This window comes from Balaenoptera borealis (assembly GCF_965194805.1).
Source record: "Balaenoptera borealis genome assembly, chromosome: 8".
In the NCBI taxonomy this organism is placed as follows: domain Eukaryota; kingdom Metazoa; phylum Chordata; class Mammalia; order Artiodactyla; family Balaenopteridae; genus Balaenoptera; species Balaenoptera borealis.
The window spans coordinates 68,912,073-68,934,286 of NC_138865.1; the positions used below are offsets into that span (position 1 = coordinate 68,912,073).

The 22,214-nt window shown below is 32.8% G+C and overlaps 1 protein-coding gene and 1 long non-coding RNA gene across 20 annotated transcripts in view; one reads left to right on the forward strand and one right to left on the reverse strand.

The window, feature by feature from the left end:
• The window catches only part of RFX3 (regulatory factor X3), a 303,201-nt gene that overhangs the window by 215,789 nt on the left and 65,198 nt on the right, over window positions 1–22,214 (forward strand). For 18 of the 19 annotated variants that reach the window (XM_082404391.1, XM_082404387.1, XM_082404393.1 and 15 more), the window contains 3 exons: window positions 2,452–2,526; window positions 10,936–11,117; window positions 14,673–14,792. In XM_082404391.1, the coding sequence (XP_082260517.1) occupies window positions 2,452–2,526; window positions 10,936–11,117; window positions 14,673–14,792 (377 nt within the window). The remainder of the gene's footprint in view (window positions 1–2,451; window positions 2,527–10,935; window positions 11,118–14,672; window positions 14,793–22,214) is intronic. The other variant, XM_082404382.1, reaches the window with a different exon arrangement.
• The window catches only part of LOC309634424, a 144,362-nt gene that overhangs the window by 112,475 nt on the left and 9,673 nt on the right, over window positions 1–22,214 (reverse strand). The gene's annotated exons all lie outside the window — the stretch shown is intronic.

A 22,214-nucleotide genomic window follows, 5' to 3' on the forward strand; every position in this document is an offset into this window, starting at 1 on the left:
ATCACCATGTATCCTAGCATTAGATAATCGTGGAGAAGAAATGTGCACTATTGGCGATTCAGTCCTAGCCTAGGATGATTATTCACTGAGAGATACAACTGGGCACTGTACCTTAGTTCAGAGAATTGATTTTTCAAAAAAAAGCTAAGGTATACTCATAGTCTAAAGCTTAATTAGTTTAGGGAAGAAATGGAAAATGTTTATTTACCATACTTATTTTTTAATTGTCAAAACAACCACAAATCCTTTAGTCATAAAGAAATTAAAATTGCTGTTAACAAACAAAGCCAGATGTGGATTTCTCCCTCATTATTGCTCAGCTATTATATTTTTGATAATTTTTACCTTTCACTTAAACCTATAAAATCACAAGATACAGATCATTTTATTTTTAAGTAGACCGAAATCTAACATCAGATTTTCCACACTCAAACTTTAAAGAAAATGTAGGCATTTTAGCAAATTCATATTTTGAGCAAATTCTTCCTAGAAGTGATTTACAGTCACATGAGGATGAGGCTTTTCAGCTGTCTTTTTATATATGTTGTCTTGGTTGGTTTTTTTTTTTTTGGTTGTTTAGTTTTTTTTCATGTGGGCCATTTTTAAAGTCGTTATTGAATTTGTTACAATATTGCTTCTGTTGTTTTTTATGTTTTGGTTTTTTGGCCGTGAGGCATGTGGGATCTTAGCTCCCGGACCAGGGATCGAACCCACATCCTCTGCATTGGAAGGCGAAGTCTTAACCACTAGACCGCCAGGGAAGTCCTGATATATGTTTTCTCTCTGAAAACAAGAGCACTTATTGATGCCCTTTTAAGAGATGTAATACTGAGGTCCTTTATGGTTTTAGTTTAACATTTTGGTAAAATGTTTGTTTACTCATTACATTTACATTACTCTTTCCGTAATTTTTTTTTTGGTTTGTACAATATCATTTTCTTCAGTTTATTTTCAAGTATAATGATGAACTACATTAACATTCCATCTGGCAAAGAGTGTTTCAGAAGCCAGTTTACTTAATTTTGTGATTAAAAAAAAATTTAATAATATAAAAATTGTATTATATCATCTTATGAATTATTATATACTTTAAGAGTATTTTATCTATAATTTCTACCTAACATTCTTTTCTGTATTACATTTTATTAACTCTAGGGAAGAAGAACAAGTAACTTGGGGAAATAACATAAAATTAAAGCTACTAATTCCTAAGAAAATTAAATTTAATGTTGACATAATTGAGACTGAACATTCTGTGTATAAAGTATTCCACCATAAAGCAGTTGTAAACTTGATGGAAAAAAAAAGACTTTGCTTTGCTATGGATTTTGCCATCCATCTTTTTTTTTTTTTTTTTTTTTGGTAGGGGAAGGCAGTATGTTTAAATTTCAAGGCATCATTAATTTTCATAGCCAATGTAAAGTATGTTATCTACGTTTGAAAGCATGAAATATTTTTTATAACTGCTTGTAGGGATGTTGATTTGATCAGATAGCAAAAATAAAAATAATGATTTCTTTCCTATATAGTGTGATTTTTAATTTAACTGTAGTTAATATTGTTAATAGAATCCAGTAATCAAATACAGGGTGTTTGGAACCTGATCTTACAGTAAGTGCTATAGTTCTAGGAGCTGAGAGATAGTGATCTTTAAATATGAGGTTATCAAGAGTGCATTTCACTTATTATTGGCACCTGCTACTTAATTAAGGTGTTATGATTGCTCATGGTGTGCTGAGATTACACAGAATAAAACTGTTTCTGTGATTGTCCCTTTTCTTTGTTGGCTCTGAATTATCTTCTCTTCTACATTCCATTTCTGCTATCATTTCTAATAGCTCTGACTCACCACCACATCCTAAACTATGATGTAGAGACCATGATTACATCTAAATGTGTTCATACTAATGACCCTCCACTTCCAAATTTTAATACAGGGTTTAGAGAAGAATGGATAGATTTAGAAGCTTTTGAACATTGATGAAGGTGTCTTTGCACATTTGCATTAAAATACTAATGCATATTAATAAAACACAAATCTGCAGTAGTTTTCTTTTGTGACAGAATGGAACAAATATTAAATACTCTTTGGGTGGGAGACTATTTAGAAAGAGAGCGGTTACTCTCTCATGTGTTGAACTACGAAAGTCAAGAATATTTTAACTAGCACAATCCTCTGGGGTTCCTGCTTCTCAGGTCTCCCTTCTTATTATAATTATGGAATATTCAAAAAGGTTTACTTTTGTGATTGAGCTTATTATTAGTGTGCCTATTTTTATGCTATTCTCTGGGATTGGGGGGAGGAAGGAGGAAATACACATTTAGTGAGAGCTATTCATTAGCCACCATTGAAGAAGAAATTGAACTTTAAAGAATCTATCAAAAATTCTCTGGTGAGCCTTTTATTACTATCTTGTCTTGAGCCCTTTTTTTAATGACATCTATTATCAGATTGAAATGGCGATTGAGACGCTGCAAAAGTCTGACGGTCTGTCTACTCACAGAAGCTCTCTTCTCAACAGCCATGTAAGTTGCCTCTTCTTCATGTAAACTAATCTCTTGCTTGTTCTGCATGTGTTGCTTGCTTCTAAATGCTTGTTTTATTTATTTACTTATTTATTTTGCTTCTTAACCTTCCTTTCTCAGCCCCTTATGATCTCTGTATCACTTAATGGCAATTTTGCACAGTGGAATATCTAAAAATAGAGCCCCCAGTATACTACTTCACTAGGTTTTTGTACTGTTTTGGTACAGATATATTTCCAAGTTAATAACAAGCTACCAAATATTGGTAAAAAGTAACTGATGATTTTAATTTTTCTAGTGTGATATTTATTTACTGTGAAACAAATGTTTGTAATCTGCATCTTCGAGTCTGAGACAGAGAAATGGTCGTGTCTATTTGTATGACCAGTAATATTCTTTAAGTGGAAAAAAGATTGTTAATGCCAAACCCAATGATAAACTGTTTGAAATTATTTATTTACCAGTAAGACTATAGGAAATGAGCAGGAAACAGCTACCTAGATGAGCTCAGGTCCTAAGACCTAAAGAAAAATGAATCTGGGCCGAAAGAACAAGTGAGATTCTAGATAAGCCATAAACTGCTAATAATTCAGATAAAACAGGATTATTGTTACTATTTCTTAAAGCTTTTAACTGTTATCAGATGCAGCATCACTACAACACCGGTGAGTGTAAGAAGAATGATGACGATTTGTGAAACTATAAAGATTTTCATCCAATGTTCAAATTTTGGAGACTCAATGAAAATGTTGGTTAAAAATTATTTTGTTATCATGATTTCTGAATATATGGGAAAAAGTAAATAGACCTATGATTTAAATCTGTCTAGACAGTTCTTCTGCTAAATTAATGTCAATTAATTGCTAATTAATGTATAATATAGTAAGAATTAGAGTTTTCCCTCCCAGCTGACAATGTATTCTTAAATTTGGAGATAAAATTATTATTTTTAATTCTTCCCTATATTTTGTAACTGAAAAGTCCAAAATTGGATCACCCAAGTGAAATAAAATATCATTTTTTTCAATAAACCTTAAACATTTAGCTCATAGAAAATGTTTCACTGTGCTTTTTAAATATTTGAATTTTCAAACATTTAAATTTTATATTCTAACATAACACAAAATACTTCCTTATGTTCTTACACATTTATTTTTAGATGAAGTGGTTTGTTTCTTTTTCAAAGGGAAGTATATCATGACAAATAAAAACAAGTTAACCTACTTGGAGAATGACTACAATTTTGGTGAAAATTATAGATTCTAAATTATAAAACAATATATACCTTGGCCCTTCTTTTGAAAGTTTAAGGAATATGATTTTTCCCCTTTCTGAAAGTTTGTATGCAGTATATCACTCTTTTATATGTTTCATAGGTATATTCCTGCTGTGCTAGCATGAGTCTGTGGTTGTGTGTAGAGGCTGATTTACTATATACTTTTAGGATGTATGTTTTGGGGAGGGGGTGAGGACCATCTGGTGTTTTGTTTTGAAAATGGCAAGTGAAAATGTTGTTCATTTTTAGTTGAAAATGTGCAGGGATATAAGAAAAAGAATCCTGAAATTTCCAGTTACCTTTTTTGAACTTTCAGACTTCTATGAAGTTGTGCTTTGATACTCAATTCACATCTCATTGTCATTTGAGATATATACTTTAGTAAAATATGTGATATGTTTAATTTTAACTTGAATTACCCATCTTAATTAGCATATTTATGAACAATTATGTGGACATACGAACATTTTTGTATATTTTTATTTGTTGATTTTTTGAAACTTTTCAAATATGTTTTTTTTTCATTGTTATTCTCTTGTAAAATTCATGAAGTAATATTTAATGTTAATGAATGTGTGAATTAAGCTGCATAAACAACAGATACATGTTTGTTACTCTATGGCTTTGTACTTTTTATTACATAGCGTGGCAACTCTTCCATACTGTTTATAACTGCCAGAGGCATTTCAGTATATAGAGAGTGGGCATAAATGTTGCTAATGTAGTGATAATCTTTCTCTAAATATCCTGATTCACTTTTATTACACCTCTGAGGTACAGTTAAGTTTATTTAAAAACAACACATTTATAGTCAAGTCTCTGGAAATACAAATGATTCTACAGATGGTTATAAACAGTGGAGAAGGGATCAGTGTTTTCTGCTGACCAGTCAGGTTTTGTTTCCACCTGAACCCATTAGAAGATCATGCTGTCTTTCTGTCCTTGGAAAATTAGCGATGCTCCTAATTTTTGTTAGATTTATCCAAACAACTGGCATAAGCTACTACATGCATTCCAGTTGATAGTCACCTGCTAAGGGTATTTTAAATTCTGTTAACCTAATTGATGATTTTCAGTTGTGTAGAAAAATTTTAGTGGCGAGGTTTTTTTTTAATTTAAATATGGCTTACAACTTAAATGTTAATAAGCTGTAAGTTATCTTTATCCCTTCCTATATAGCACATAATATAGAATCATTTGAGGTTTGTGGGATTCTTTGAAGTGGACATAAATTCAACCTTATGATAATAGTTCCCTGACATCAGTTTCTACAAAGGATCAATTTCATTAGGCAAAACTTAGGAGAAATTATCAATAATTTGTGTCCCATACTTACTAGTTTCCAAAGAGGAATCTTAGTCATGATTTTTGAGCTGAAAGTCTGTTGTCATTCTATTTTGCAATATGGAATAGATGGATTTTCTATTTTCTCTTTATATATTCGATTATTCACAATAATTTGGAAAATTCTTATTAGGATCAAACCAAATAAATAATCCCCTGTCGGTATAATCCAACTTGATTGCTTTGTTTTTCACCTCTCTTTCTACACATTAGAAGATTTAGTGAGGTATTAAATTTTATATCCCTTTTTCAACATATTCTTAAGAGTATTTTGTACTGCTGCTAGGTTTTTATCATCATCATGCTCTTATCGTCCAGGTCAAAATGCACGTATAACTTGCCTATTTCATACCCAACATAGTGCCTCATCTGTGACTGAGTGCAGTTACACTGAGTGCCATGTTCCCTTCTATTAACATTATTAACATAATGGCACTTATTCCAGTAGTAGCATTATATAGGCAGACAGCAAATATTTATTGACAAGTGAAAATTCCAAGACAGTAAGGATTTTATATGTTTTATCCACTGATGCACCCCTGGTGCCTAGAACAGTGCCGGGTACATAGTAGGTGCTCACTAAATATTTGCTAAGTGAATAACTGTAAGAGACAAGCAATAGAAGGGAACACACCTTATTTTGCCTTCAGTATTCTAAGTACCTTTGCCAATCATGTGTGCATTTATTTGGAGACTCACACGTGCATTCTTTGTTACCAAGTATGCTTCAATTAGGTGTATGTGTGAGTATTGTTGATAAGACAGTGGTCTCCCTGCACACCATTTGAGTGAAAGAATGTATGGCCGAGCTATCATTTCCTCGTGTACAACCTTTAGTTTTTTTTTATTTAAATATTTTTATTTCTAAATATTTTGGCATGTGAAGATGTTATGGGTAAATGATGTGTAGTCTGCCTAAATCAAATTAGAATATCTTAATTTTCTTCATTGCAGACTTAAGTTTATTTTATACTTCTTCTCAGTTGTAAATAATATAAATTGGCATTTAATGACTATATTGTATCAAATTTGGGATATTTTAGATTATAAATTTAAATACAGAAACATTCTTAAATTAATTGTTCCCAAATTTCACTTAATGTTTTTCAGCTTGTGCATTTTTAAAATTCCATTTAAAGTATATGAAAAACTTTAGGCATTTATTTTATATACCTTTCACTATCTAGCAAATAATCGTTTCACGATTTTTGCTGGTTTTAGCTAAAATATATTCAGCTCAAAGCAAAACCTTGTTTTATGCTTACTTTCTCTTGACTTGGCTGTGCTGTAAATATAAGTTATGATGGAAATAAGACCTGTCAAAATGCATATCATCAGTGAACTGAACTTAAAATGAATCCTAATGGATAATAATCCATCTGGGGAAAAATGCCAAATGTTACATTTAGATGTTAATTGGGGAATGCAATAATGTATTTTTTTTTAAATTTGTCAATCAGTATTTCCCTTTGGGAAAAATAGGAACTGTTCATCTTCCTTAATCTACCCTGATAAATATAGATTAAATGCAAAGGTTGAAAGATGCAATTATCTTGGTTTCTACCCTTACATGAATTTACGTTAGTTCATTAGTAGAATAATCAGGTTTTAAAGGTAAAGGTTAAAAGTTCCTATGGTATTTCATGGGCTTTTAAAATCATAAATATAAACAAATATTTTATAAGACATCTTATAAAAGAGTAAAAGAAATAGCAATAGTTATTTCTAAATTACTAAATGTTAAGGGTATTGAATTAGTGTCCAAATACATTTTATAAAAGAGGAAATCCAAGGAAACAATATATCTTATAATAGGCATGAACTTCCCTGGGGCAGCACATGGAGTGTATACCTTCAGGTTACACTTAACTGCCAAGTTTCTGTTATGATAAAAATTAATCCTTTCTTATACTATGTTTTAGACTCAAAGATCTGACAGAATTTTATCACCGTGTCAAAACTCGAAGGTTAAATACTGACATGTAGAATGCAGATTAATCCCCAGCTAAATCTCAAAATCTTATCTGAGATTTCCACTTACACAGTAAATTTCTGGGAGCACTACTTGTGGGTGTGCAGTTGTTGGCAGGCTTCCTAGTTGGAGCAGTCATGGCTGCAGCAGAGCCACCTCCATCCTTCAGGGCTTTTACCTCCACTTGACCTCCTGCCCTTCCCAAGTGATCTCCAGGCTTCTGGGAAGGAATAAGAGTTCCTCCTCCTGCAAGCAAAGGACAGGGAACAAAGTGTAGCTTTGCTACTGTAAAAGTGATAGTCACTGGAATACCTGCATACCCACTCTTGTGGAATTTTTCAAACCAACTAATGATTTTATTTATATATATATATATATATATATATATATATAAATAAATATATAATATACATATGTATGTAAATATGTATACACATATGAGTGTGTGTACACACATAGACACACAAATACATATTACAAATAAACTCAGATTTTTAAAAACTGGATTAGAAATGAAGAAAAATCTTTAAGAATGTAAAATTATGTAAGAAGAACAATCAGTTTGCGAAAGAGCCAGTCCAGATTCTGTGACTTGCTTAGCCACTTCAGAGGACCATGTGGCCAATTCAATAAAAGCTTCATTTTCTCCAGGTTATTCACTGGGGGCTTGAGTAATATTATTCAGGCTTATGAGTATTTTAAGTCAACCTTTGCTGTAATTATCTCACTATTTCTGTGCAAAGTTTTCTTTGATTAAGAATGGTCTGATTAATATTTTTATATATGTAAACATACTTTTGGACTAAAATATTTTATATTGAACTTTAATATTTGCACAAGTTTTCACTTTTACAAAAGGCAATTTACAATAGTACCCTTCAAATATTTTATCTTGGATTTGCTTTTTCAAATTCTTTTATAAAATTTTTAATCTATAAGACAATTTTCTGGATCATGAGATATTAATGAACTCTCATTTTTAGATATTTGTTTTTACTTTTAAGTAATTAAATATTGCAAGGTAAACAGTTAAGGCAGTTTACAGAAATTTTTAAGTTGTATCTGATTAATTAAACAAATTATTTTCATTTGACTTATATCTTATTAAAAGTATTTTACATCAGATTTATTTTTATTATTTGTATACTTTTGGTTATAAAGTTCACATTATGAAATTGATTATTTTTTCATTTCTGAAAAAAGAGCCCTTTAAATTAACATTTCCTATATAGATATATGTTCTGTTCATTAGCAATGGAAGAAATATTTGATTTTTTTTGATTTTTTTTTTTTGTTAAGAAATCATAGCATTTTGGCTTTGACAATATGCATTATTATTTGAGGATACATAGACATACAGACATATCTGTGACATTTGTAACTTACTGGCATTGTTCGATGCTTGTGGATGTGGGCACTTCATTAGTTCAGTTGCAAAATATGACTGTTTTTCAAAAAATACTTATAGTTTTTATATGCTTGCCCGTTTTATGGTGTTTTAAAAAAATAGTCCTTGATCTCAAGGGATTAAATTCCTCATAGAATATTCCTTTCTATATTCTGTATTTCAATATTCTTTATTTCTATATTCTTTATATATTTAGAATACCAATGGAAGGCTCTATCTAGTATATGTACACAAAACAAGAGCCATCACTTGTGTGCAGTACGGTTCACTAGAGCTGCCCTAACACCATTCAAGTGAGGAAACAATGCTTTCAGATCCCAGTCATCTTACTGAGGCACGTGGATGAAATATGTGAGGCAGGTTTGCTTTGCCACATTTTGTGTGTCGTCTCTGTCAGTTGTTTCATAATCAACAGAGTCTTAAAATTTCAAAAGGAACACTAAAGAGACATACTGACCCACTGTTGTAGGCAGAATACTAGTCTGAGCCTTTATAACCGGATTTTCCAATCAGTTTGCCTCCTCTCTTTACACTAAATGAATATGTATATGTGAACTTATTCTGTGTTGCATGTAGAGTACTCAGAAATCATGTGTGAATGCCTCTGGAAAACTTGTTTACTGACAGTAAGGTTACAGATGATTCATATGAAAAGAATTTTTTTTGACCTGTAAATTTTTTGGCCATTATAAAAATGAATGTTTATTTTCTGTAATCTTTTAAAAATTTCATAGGGGAGGGTTGTATATGTTCAGAGGCAATAGGTATATTTAAATGTATTCATATGCACATGTGGTTCATAGAGAACCTAAAGGCTTCCTGACCAGAACCTTAATTTTATTTTTATTTTTAAAGCTACTCTGCTCTGTCTTATAGGCTTGGTGGCCATATTTTCTAAGCCAACATCAAGTATGGGTTTAATGACATGTTTAATTACATAAATATCATGTAGGAATATTTGAAATTAAAATTGTTCTGGAAAATTCAGCTGTCATGGTTAAAGAAAATAATTCTGACAATATTTTTAATGGATTTTCTTATTAAGAGTCTGAAAGTGTAGGTTCTAAGCTTGATCACAAATCTTAAAATATGTAAGCAAAATGGAGAAATGCTTTAGTTTGAGTGTTCTTATTATCATTTTTAGTATGTGATTGTAAATTCCTGGAGGACAGGAGTGAGGTCACATTCATTTTTACATCCATAGGAGCCTAGCACTTTGCCTGGTTGATAGTTGATGGTCAATAAAGGAATTCTTTTCCTTCCATAACTTATACTTAACTTGAACTGCATGTAGAATATCAGCTTTTTATCACACCTTCTATATATGGCATGGAAATTTGGTTGAGACAAGTAATGTGACATATATGCTGCTTTTGTAGAAATAATAACTGGTATACAAATAATCAGGAAAGTGTGTTGGAAACCAGATCAAGCACTGAGACAGCGTATGTATGGCCTTAAGAAAGTCATTTAAACCTATTTCAGTTCTCCTTTTATAAATAAATAATGAACAGATTGATAATTTGGTTTTTCTAATGTTGAAACTCAGTACTATATACATAAATTAGATTTTTCTAAAAATTCCTTGCACATTATGTACTTTACAGATTATTTTTTAAAAATATAGACGGGTCAACATAAAACTTTAAAATGTGAACTATAGACTGAGAAAACATTGCTTTACCAACTACCATTGTAGTATGTCTTCCAAAATTATGAAAAAACATAGCTTTGAGGTAGAAAAACTCAAATGATTGTAGTAAATTATTCCTTTTCATTGCACTTATTTTTTTAAACCAGTCTCTAGGGAGTTTCTTTCTTTCTGGGGAAGAAAAGACTGAAATTTTTCCTTACTGCTTATAGAATTTGTCCCAGTGGATAATACCGTTACTGTATTATCTTGTGTAAGTAAATTGGATAAATAAATTAGAATTCTATAAAAATGAATAGAACCTTAGTGTAAATAATTATACAAGGCAGCCTGCTGTTCATGTGTTGTAACAAACCAACACTAAAGACATATTATGTGCCACGCTGCCAGGCTTGGTAACATCTTTTTTTTCTGTAGCAATTATAACTTATATTTATAACCAGTTAATGGGATTATTTGAGTTCCTTGAAGAGGTATTTGTCTCCAGAATACCTAAGGAAAATTAGTATGTCTTTATATGTGCTTGAATGTTTGAAGGAATGGACATGGTCTGAGGTCAATAAATGACGGTCAGCTCTTTACACTTCTGAGAGTTTTCAAAGTCAGATTACACAGTCCTCTGAATTACAACAGTTTACCTATTACATGGCTTGAGGAAGATCTTCTAAGTGTTTCTGTGTATTACAGTTGCAGTGTCTTAGAGACATTTTGGTGAATGATTTGGTTTCTCTGTGTTTACCCTGTCTTGTGTATACTAGCTCCAGTGGCTGTTGGACAATTACGAGACAGCAGAAGGAGTGAGCCTTCCCAGAAGCACTCTTTACAACCACTACCTACGACACTGTCAGGAACACAAACTGGACCCAGTCAATGCTGCTTCTTTTGGAAAACTTATAAGGTCAATTTTTATGGGGCTGCGAACCAGGAGATTGGGAACCAGGTTAGTACTAAAAATAATATCATAAACTAATCTCTCTTTTTTAAACTATAGCTTTAAACAATATAGTTCAGTATATTGTTTGGGCAAAAGTACTTGATTACAGATAACATATAAAGAAAAACTAAAGAATTAGCTCAGTTTATAAAATCCCCCAGGAAAAGGAAAGGTCATTATTCACTGAAAACTGCCGTTCCAGTATGATGCATTGTCCTACTAAACATCAACAGAGCAAACAAAACTTTGAGAAAAACTGATTCCCAAATCACATAGAAATGAGCAGACCAAGCTATTAATGGAATATTTATATATGATACTTTAAAAATTAGTATATATCACTATCTTCTCTTTTGAAGAATAACTGTACTAAAGATGATGAGTAAAGTGACACAGTGGAAAACTATGTATCTCTTGACTTGCAAAATTACATTGAAATGTCTTTATAAATAACTCCTCTATTTGAATAGAGTAAAAATTAAAGCTGAGTTTTTCATTTCATTTCTGGAGACCAATTAAAAATAATTTAGTGAACTTGAAGATTTGAGGTGTTTGAAGCTCTCAGTTAATGATGTGGTCCTATTTAACTTCTTATTAGCCTTTTTTAAACTCTTGATTGTGAAGCCATGCATCTATGGAAGTAAAAATATAGTATAGTTCCATTGCAGAGAAACCAGTAATGTGAAGAAGACTCTTACTTTCTTTGTTCCCTTCCTTTGTAAATAGATATGAGTGTTTTTACTAATCAAAACATGCTGAAAATAATACTTAGAACTGTAGAGCTTCATTTTTGCCTTTCTATAATTTTTACAAGTTATCATAACAAATATTTTGAATAGCTGAGCAGAATGATATAGATGTTTTTGATTTCCTAAATCTTATAAAATCCATATTTAGAAGTATAAAAATAAAGATCCTATACTGTATATGACAGATGATATACCTTTAATGAGTTATAAGTCACAGCCTCATAGTATTCTAGTAAAGCATTTTTAATATTCTTAATAAAATAAACAGAGCCTCAGTAATTGACTTCACTATAAATTTATACAAAAAAAAAGGAGTGTGGCCGTTTTATGATATTTACAAGGTCTATATGTAGTCAAAGTGTGAATTATTCCTTTCTGTTGCATTTTAAGTGATTGTACAGCTTTCAGATTGCTGGAGGTTCGGTTCTCTCATAAATGTATTTTCTTCTATCTGTACTTCAAAGGAGAGTATATTTTAAACTGAAGAATATGATTGTTTATTTGGAGTAAAGGAACTAGCTTCCAGTTCCTTGAAAAAACCTTCTTGTTTCGCTAGTATTTTTTTCCCAGGACCAGGAAAATCGTTATTTGGGGACCTAACCTACTATATCCTAGCTGATGGCTCAGTAGTTACGCATACTGTGCCAATATTTTGAATCTCTGGGCTTTATTCAGCATTGTAATAGCTGTATTGTTGTGCCTCTTTTGTTACTGAAAGGGATTTCAATGGATCCTATTATGAGGCTCCATTCAAACCTTGAAACACATCTTTAAAATAGAAAGGGACAAAATTGGGGTTGTTTGGGTTTGTGAATGAGTAGAATCCATACTCTATGCTCTATAAGTACATATTGCAACATTGCAGCTTTTTCTTTCTGATGTTCTTTACTTTCCCCTCTCACTATGTAACAATTGTGTCTCCTGTTCCTTTTAAAATTGTATGTAGTCTTTGTAATTAGAGATGGAAAACAAAGCCTAGAAGAATAAGGAGAAAAGAAATCCTAGGGAGAAAGTTTTAACAAATGCTGTGTTATGAAGCTAGCAGAACTCTAATGTAGAAAAACTGACAATGGTAGGGGTGAAGTGCCAGAGGTTCTTTCTACCATGGAAACTGTTTTAGCATTCATTCTACTCCTAACCCAGGGAACAGAAAGAAAATCAGTATAAATCATGAGGCAAAGCAACTCAGATTTTGTTTTTTTAAGCAAACCATATGTGAACTGTTATTTACCCATCAATAAAATTATCTGGTGATAATTAAAACCAGAACCAGACTTTTGCTCAAGTTTCTGGAGCTAAATAAAAGATAAGTAATATCACCATGTTTCTAAACAAAGGTAAATCAAAAGGTAGTTTTTGTTACATCCCATCTCCAAATTAAGTTTAAACAAAGAAGACCATGGAACATACTGATTTCCCCCAACCATCTTCAGTGCAATAGAAAGAACCGCCTCTCCAACAGCCCATCCAAGATTCCAATTTATAGGAAACTGAAGAGAAACTAGATACTTCATGTATTTTGGGGTCTCACAAGAGAGATGTGATTTTACTTTGTATCTTTGTCATTGGCTACTCCCTCCTGTTCTCCAGTTTGTATGGGAGAACAGGGCTGATTGAGTTTCTGGTATTTTTTGTTTTTGTTTTTTGCTGTATTCTACAGTGGATCTTGGAGGCAAGATCTAATGTCTGCAAGTGGAAGGCATTAAGTTTTCATACTGGTTTATTTTGCTGAAACTATGTAGGTATTCAAATGCCCTATGTTTTTAAACTAACAATATTATTTATATAATAAGATTTTAATGTCTTTTCAAATATATGGGATTCATCTAATGTGTTCTTCAATCTTGGAAGTAAAATTCTGTTTTATTTTTATATAAAATATTGAATCCACACTCCACTTGCATTTCTTTTTGTAAATGAAAGAAAAAGTTGGAAAGAACACTGATGTCTTGCTATATATAGACTTGAGAAAAACTACTATTTTCTCTTTGCAAAAATTTACATGTTTAAAATGTTATTTTTGCAAGAATTTGCAAATTTCATTCAGAGTAAAACTTTGTCATTTCTAATAACAAATATGGTCTTTCTCATGAACATGAGGAAGTTGTGACATTTTTTATCTAGATGGAAATTTGCCATTTTCACAGAGAAATTTCCCCATGTCTGTTGTGACACATCTTATTCAGTTTGAAAAACTGATATGAATCCACAAAAACAGAGACTAATAAAATATGTTTTGAAATCAATAGATTAAATGCCTGCCTCTTTTTAGGTTTCAAAATATTAAATAATAGACTTCACAACATCTTGTATCAGTGAAGTTATCTTAATCATCCCTGCAGTAATAGAACTAGAAAAATACAGGACTTCTCCAAGACAGTAGAATTAAGATTTTTTTCTCTTTGTTCTGCATAACCCCTTGATAATAAATTCCTAGTTAGTGTGCAACCCTTTATCCTGTTAATGAATATCCTGTTAACCTAATCTTCTAAATTATAGTTAAAATATAAAGTTGAAAATAAAATGTAACTTAAATCGAGCAAATGGATTGTGACTAATATTTAAGCAAAAGTTTATGAGGAAAGATTTTTCTTAGGACCTTGAATTGATTGATTCAGAATCTTATTTTGATTCTTCAAATGTAGCCACCATAAAAATATACAGATGTCCAGAACAGGTAAATCATAAATATATAACATTAATATTTTGCCTGTATCTAATTTTTCCAAATATGAAATTAAATGGACATCCTATATGATTAATATTGACTTGACTGACTTTTTGTGTCTCTGTTTATTGTTCTTTTATGAAGAGGAAACTCCAAGTACCATTACTATGGGATTCGTGTCAAGCCAGATTCCCCTCTTAATCGTCTGCAAGAAGACATGCAGTATATGGCTATGAGACAACAACCCATGCAACAGAAACAAAGGTAGACTCTGGAATTATCATTGACATGTCAAAGCTATGTATTTCTTTAGATGTTCCATCTCCTTTTTTCTGAACAAGTAGAACAAATACCTAAGTGTGCAAGAATGTCGCTATTGTTGACATGCTTTCACTACAGACAGTTCTCAAATATGATTTAGAATTTCATTCTATTTTCCAAATCTTTTAAAATTACTTATCAGACAGCGTGTTTGTCGCCTTTAAGTAAATGTGACATCCCAAACTATTCAGATAAGGAAACTAAACACAAACCGTAAGGAGCATCTGGAGAAATTTGTCAGTATTCATGAGCTTCTTACTTGTTAATCTGCATATCCTTCAGGTCATTCTTTTTGACAGTATAAATTCTTGCAGAATGTTTGGGACGTCTTACATTTTCTTTGACTCCAACTTTCCTAGATGTATAATTGTAGATATTAGAGCTGTAAGAGATCTTAAGCATTCATGAATGGATGGATGGATGAATGGATGGATGAATAGAATCATAGATCTTAGAATTGAAAAATACATCAGTCTAGTCTGGCCCCTCAGCCTTGTGGCAGTCAAAGCATGAAGACCCCTGTTTTTTCAGATAAATCCCAGAGAGGTTAAATGATTTGTACAAGCCCATAATGCTGCTACATAGCCAAGGGCCTTCTGTCTCATGTGACTTATATCACAGTTTGGAGTAAAGTGAAAAATCTTTCCCTCTTTACCAGTATAGCTCAACCATGACAGTAGCTACAGTTTTTCTTTTCAATTGAACATGCAAAATTAGGTAGGAGAAAGGAGGACTGCACCTGGTGCAGTTGGCCTAATCCATTGATCAGTCTCCCTAAGCCATTGATCTGGGATGGTGAGTCACCGTGGTGAGATCTCCTCCACATCATACTACCTTAATGAGAAGCCTTAGTTCCAAGTAGCTGCTGGAGAAAAAAGTATATCACGCCGTAGTCCTTTATCTATTTAGTCAGCAAGCACCAATTGAGTCTCTACCATGTGCTAGGCCCTGTGTGCAGAGATAAGACACAGTCCTTACCTTTGAGGAGTTAAGAAATTAGATGAGAAGGCACATGGGAATTTTTTTTTTAAGTAATGCAACCTAAGAAATGCTAAAACAAAGCTTTGATCAAGGAACTATTGGAGTACTTTGCTGAACTATTTCAGCAAAGTCTGGGAGAGGGAGGATTGGGAAGTTTCACAGAGAAAGTGCTATTTGAGTAGGGAATTAGAGGGATCAGAAAAAGAGAGGAACATTCAGGCAGAGGGAATAATGTAAACAAAATCACCACCGAGAGGTAAAGTCCATGACGTCTTTGGTGAATGCACTCTGATCTGGTGAGGTTGATATTGCAGGAGAAGAATTGAGAAGAAGATTGGGTACTTTAACGGGAGATGAGATTTTAAAAGTAGTTTGGATCATAGATGAAGGAATTTGGTTGTATATGAGGCTAATGAGTTTGTTCTTTGTGCTTAGATACTGTGCAAGTCTTCAAAGACTTGCTTCCAAGCAAAACAATGACACTTTCAAATTTTTTCTAGAGAGATTACTTTTTGATTTGGGGCAAGACATATTTAGTGGGAAGAGACTGGCAGTAAAGACACTTGTTAAGTGGATTTAACACAGTCATAATTTCTAGTGCAAGTATTCAAGACTGAAGGGTCAGTTCAAGATTGGCTATTATATAATTTATTATGTTTTCTCAAACTTATTTTTTAAATTGCTGATTCCTGTTTTTTGAGGTATAGTCAGTGAAATATACTAAGAAGGGCTCTGGGAAAAAAAAGCCATAAAACAGTCCCTTGTATAGTTGGAGACAGAGTTTGTGTGAAGTGGAATAAACTGTTGTTGTTGTGAGTTACCATTATTGTTTCCACCTGTTAGTGGCAATACCATAGCTTTTACTTTCTGGTGTGGTCTCTGCGCTCATGCATAGCAGCGCTACACATTGGAGATGTTGGTGCAATAAAGAAAAAAAGATTAATTCAAAAATAATATATACTCAAACTTAAATATGAACAATACCTTGGTAAACTGCACCCAAGACAGCTGAAACTTACTTCGTCCAGTGATTTCACTGCAAAGAATCCTAGCAAGTTTTCATGGAAATGGAAGCCTTCAAGGGACATTCTTTATACAAAGCCTGGGTTAGGTAAGCAAGACCAAGGAATTACAAAGGTCTCCTTATGAAACAAATTTCAGAGCTATAAAGATTAATGAGCCATGAAAACCCTGCAATATAAGTATAGTAATTATTGCTTTTAGAATTAGACATAATATGGTTGTATTTAAGAAGTGATATAAAATTCTCAGTAATATTCATAAATTGTACCAACTTTAGTTTCTTATAGTGTTTGCTTTCTTATGAAATAAGAATGTTAGAGAACCAAAGACGTACTGAAACTTCCTTTAATTTGTTGTTGTTGTTTTTTAATGGTACAAGTTTTGGATTATGGACAGTTGCTCTTGGAATGGTGTCTTGGATAACTGCTTGCATTGTTAGTGTTATCAACTTCACCAACCCCTCACTGGGATTAGGACAGAGGGAGGTTTCTGTTGTCTCTCTGAAGGATTATATCGCTGGCAACATTGATAGGTCTTAAGTGAAGCCAGTTACCGCATTTAGAGGAAACACTTGGACAGGAGAGGAAAAGTGTCTCTTCTTGATTCTGGATGCAAGGGTTAAGAGTATTTGTTGAAAACAATGAAAAAGGGACTTATTGTACTGTTTGTTTTATGGCTTATAAAATAAGGTGATTCCAAAACTCAAATGATTCTACTGAATATATTAAATTTCACATAAGAAGAGACTGCCATTCTCCTGTTAAAGTACAAGTGACATTTGAAAGGTTTAAAATATTTTATACTAGTATTTAATATTTTGGAATATTCAAATTGTTTAAATGCCTCAAGGTTTTTTGTATGCATCTATATGTGCACATCTTCCATAGTATAAACGTACATGCTTCACCTGTTCTTATAGTAAGAAAATTCAATTATATGCAGTGATTATTTTATCAAATAAAAATTTGTACATTTTTTCTGATAAGTTTGGAATCATTGTAGTTGTAGCATTAATGATGGTTATTGTTTTGCATAGCTTTATAATTTTTAGAGCTCCTTTCCATATGATATCTCATTTGAAGCTTTGATAGGGTAGTAGAGGAAATTTCCCCTTATCTACAAATCAGATTCCCAGCAACACCACCATATGGGAACATAACCATGAGTCTGGAAATAAATGGAAACAGCTTCTGACTGTAAAACAGATGTCACAGAGCCCTTAGTTTAGCTTAATTGAAAAGATGAAGCCATCCTCAAGTCATTTACCTAAAATAAAGGAGCAGATTAGAGCCCACTTGATTCATAGGCAATCATGAGATATAACAGCTGACAAGAGGAAATATAAGTAGACAAGGGTCTTCGATTCACTTTTGGGTTACTCAACTCAGCAGTCTGTACACATTCATTGGAGGGACACATAGACCTAGGCATTCCAGTAGGCCCTTTAAGTATCCCTATAGTGGCTAAAATCTAGTCTAACACAGTGTAATAACTATTTGGCATGTTGATGACATTGTAGGTAATCAAGAAGAGGTTAACTACCCTGGTTAAGGAAACAGGAGAATGTGTAATAGTTGGTTTCTTTTAATACCTTCTGTTGAAAATATTTCATGTGAAAATAACTTCTGCACTTAAATGAGGTAGTCTTCAGTTTTCAAGGAAATTCACTCATGGACTAATTTGCTTACCCTAATTTAGACAATAAATAAATTAGGTTATTATAGAGCAAAAAGGAGATGAGTAATTTTCAGCTTTACAAACTAAGTAAAAATGTTTGCTGCAGTTTATTTCTAATATTTAAAAGAAGCACTCAGAGAGTGTTGGCCCATGTATGTCAGCTATTCTTCCAAATCCTAGTAGCAAAAGTGGTGGAATAGAGCCAAGTGTGTTTGACAATGTGCTTGGCTGTGTTTGATCCCAGTAGCCATTCTCAAAGTATTAAACTGCATATATCATTCCTTCAACAAATACATAACAATCAATGGTTGCATATAGAATATGTCCATCACATCTAAAAGAGAATTCACAGAATCATAGAAAGTTAGAGCTGGAAGGGAGAGGTCACCTAGCGCACCTCATCCTCTTGATGAGAAAACTGAAGTCCATAAAGGATAGATAATGTATCCACGATCATATAGAAACCAGGACAAGAACCCAGTCCTCTTGTCTTTGTTCTTATAAGAATTCCGTCCTTGAAGAGGTAATATAACCCAAAGAGAAACGTGCACATGTAATAAAATTTAAGGGGAAAATCACACTTGAGTATGTCCTAAATAAGTGAGGAAATGTGCCACTTTCTGCCTCTGTGAATGGTGTTTTCATAGGAATTGGATTCTGTGAAAGAGGAAATCTTTGTGGCACTGAGGAGAGGAAAATAGAGGCCAATTGGAAAGATGTGACAGCAAGGCTAGTTGGCTGTAGACAGATGTGAAAGCATGCGTGTTCCTAAGGAGGGAGGACAAGAACCTTTGTCATTTGAAGACCTTTCTTAATATAGTTTCATAGATTAGTGGAATGAACCTTATATTTAAAGGTGGGAAATAGGGATTTGAATACAGGCTGCTTTGGCACTTCAGTGTGTGTGACTGAACTTCACTGAACCTCAGTTTCTTCATCTGCAAAATGGAAATAATAATAGACTACCTCAAAGATTATTTTGAAGTTCAAGTGGAAAAAAGTATATAAAGGGCTTTATAACTGGAAATATCCAAGTGATAGGATAAAATAATAATTATTATCATTATTATACTATATGCACTAGAGAAAATATTTCTTTAGAAAGTATTTCTTTAAGGATAAGGCTGTTTTGGAGAAGAATGGAGCCTGGCAATTGGGCAAGTTTGGCTTCCATTTCTTTATACCTCCAGGCCTGTGGTTTCCAACTGGGATTGATGTTAATAGTTAACAATTCCTCTCCTGGCCATAAATTCCCTGGGGTCATTACAGAGATAAGCATCTAGGGCTGGTAAATTGCTCTGAGGCAGCTGAGGGTGGCAGGAGGGCAGGAGTCTTTAGTGGGAGGATGATCAGGTATCTGCATTTGGCTTTTAGGAGACAAACAAGGAATCTTGGCACTGAGGTATTTGATGTTCACTGCCACTGCAGCAAGTCCTTGCTGTAAATATATTTTCCATTGAAGATGGGAGAATCATAAATAATCACATTCAGTAATTATTAAGTATAGTCATTCATGTAAAGTTTGTTAATACTAACAGTCACCACTTATCCTTCTGATGAACATTTATTGAACTTGTAAATTGTTCATCAATAAGCACTTTATGTGCAAGATCTCATTTGGTAACTATATCATTATCTACTGTTAAGGAAACTGAAGCTCATTTAATTTTACTGTATGCAAGAAGCTCACTAATTTATTTTTTCCTAGATAGAGCTTCAGATGCCCTTTTTCGTTTTTGTTGCTGTCTTGACATCAGGTGGAGTCAGGTTGTCATTCTCCAAATAAAGGAAGAGTGGGAGCATTCCTGTAGGATCAGTTTAACAGGAAGGACCAGCTGTAGATAAAAGAAGTATCCTAAAGGTGTCATACATATTTGTAGCAAGAATATATCAGGTCTATACAGTTAACCCTAAATTACCTACACTAGGAGAACTCAATGAAATTCATGAGATAAGGGAACCTTATTTACCTCTTTCAACATTGCATTTTCAGCACCTAGGAGAGCAGTGAGCACATTGTCATTTGTGAAATGAATGAATGATCCATAGACTTTTATTTCAGGCAACAGCTTCAACCTCTTCCCTTCCCTACCTCTCCCACATTTCCTACTAAAACTGATGCAATTAATACAAATACCCCCATTTGAGTTGAATTTTTCCTCCTATCCTTTCCCAATTATAGATGTAGAGCTAATGACAAGACAAATACTATGAGAGCCACCAACAAGGATTGAAGAGATGTAATAACTATCATTAACCAGCAGGGTTGATGTTAGAAGTTGTTTAGATATAGAAGTATTCAGTGTGGCATCAAGGAGTTCATTACTATTCTGAAAAGATGGCACTCAACATTATTTTCTTCTGCTCTGTTCATGTTTATATCATTTAGTTCATTTCAGACCTCAAGTCATCTACAAATTTTCTGGGACAATTTTTCCAAAGAGAATCTCAAGATTCCAGCAGAAAATTTTAGCCTTTTGTCCTGATTGTCATGCAAATCAAATGATTGTGTACCTTCTAGACTTATAAACATAATAATGATTCTAAATGCCTATACAGCTCAGATTTTGCATCCTTCATGTGCATTTTTCACCTGATTCAAAGGTCGTTTTCCAAATGTTTCATTTAGTCTGTTGAAAATCCTTCCACCTGGTACTGTTAGTTGAATGTGATGGTAACTATATACCATTCTTTGCCTTCCATTGGACTCCTTCAGTGTCTTTATGTGTGAGATTATTGACAGAATTAGATATTATTTTACAGTAGAGTTACAGCTGTCCAAGTTCTAAATAACAGCTATAACTAACCCCATGGGGGAAGATTCCTAATAATTTTCCAAGTTCCTGTGTTAGTGACAGGTTTCAGGCATACGCTCAGCTATTAAAGTATTAGAGTTTCTTTGATTTCTTAATCATTAACAACTTTAGCTTTGATTGCCCAGGGAGTTGCAAGCTGTTAAAATTATCATTTGCCTCTTACTAATTTTGAAACCAAGAGCTGTTTCTTCATTTGATGTAGTACAGGTCTTTCTCAGAGCGCACACAGCTCAAGAGCACTAAGAATCTACTATAAGAAAACCTATTCTAAAACAATGAATTTGTAAAATAAATGGGCGTAAAAGCAGAGAATTCTTAAATACTGAAGAGTTCAGTTTTTTAAAAGATTCGACAAAGAATTTTTTTCAGTAGAAAACATATCTTTTTTTTACAATTTAGTATTTAAATAGTGATTATTTTCTGTTAAAAAAGAGAGAGAGAGATAGGAAATCTGAAAGCTGTGTTTCAATGTTAAAAAGTCACTTGAAATTCAATCAGAGTTAAGATAATGTTGGATTATCATGTAAGTCAATGGAATATTAAAAAACATCCTGGAAAAATTCTATTTATACACAGCCTTTTCAAAGTCATCCCCCTACAATACTTTACCCATAGTAAATACTCAATAAATATTTGTTAAATAGATTTGCTATATGTTAAGATCAATTGATGGTGTGATAAAATGAAATGTTAACTTGAGCATTCATTCATACATTCATTCATTCATCCACCATCCATTCAGAGATAGTTATTTACATTCCAAATGTAGTTTATTGAAAAATTGAGAAATGATGACTTATTTTATGAAAAATGACTTTTCTCTAATGTTATAATTGTATTTCTACAACATTGGGCTGAAGGAATTTAT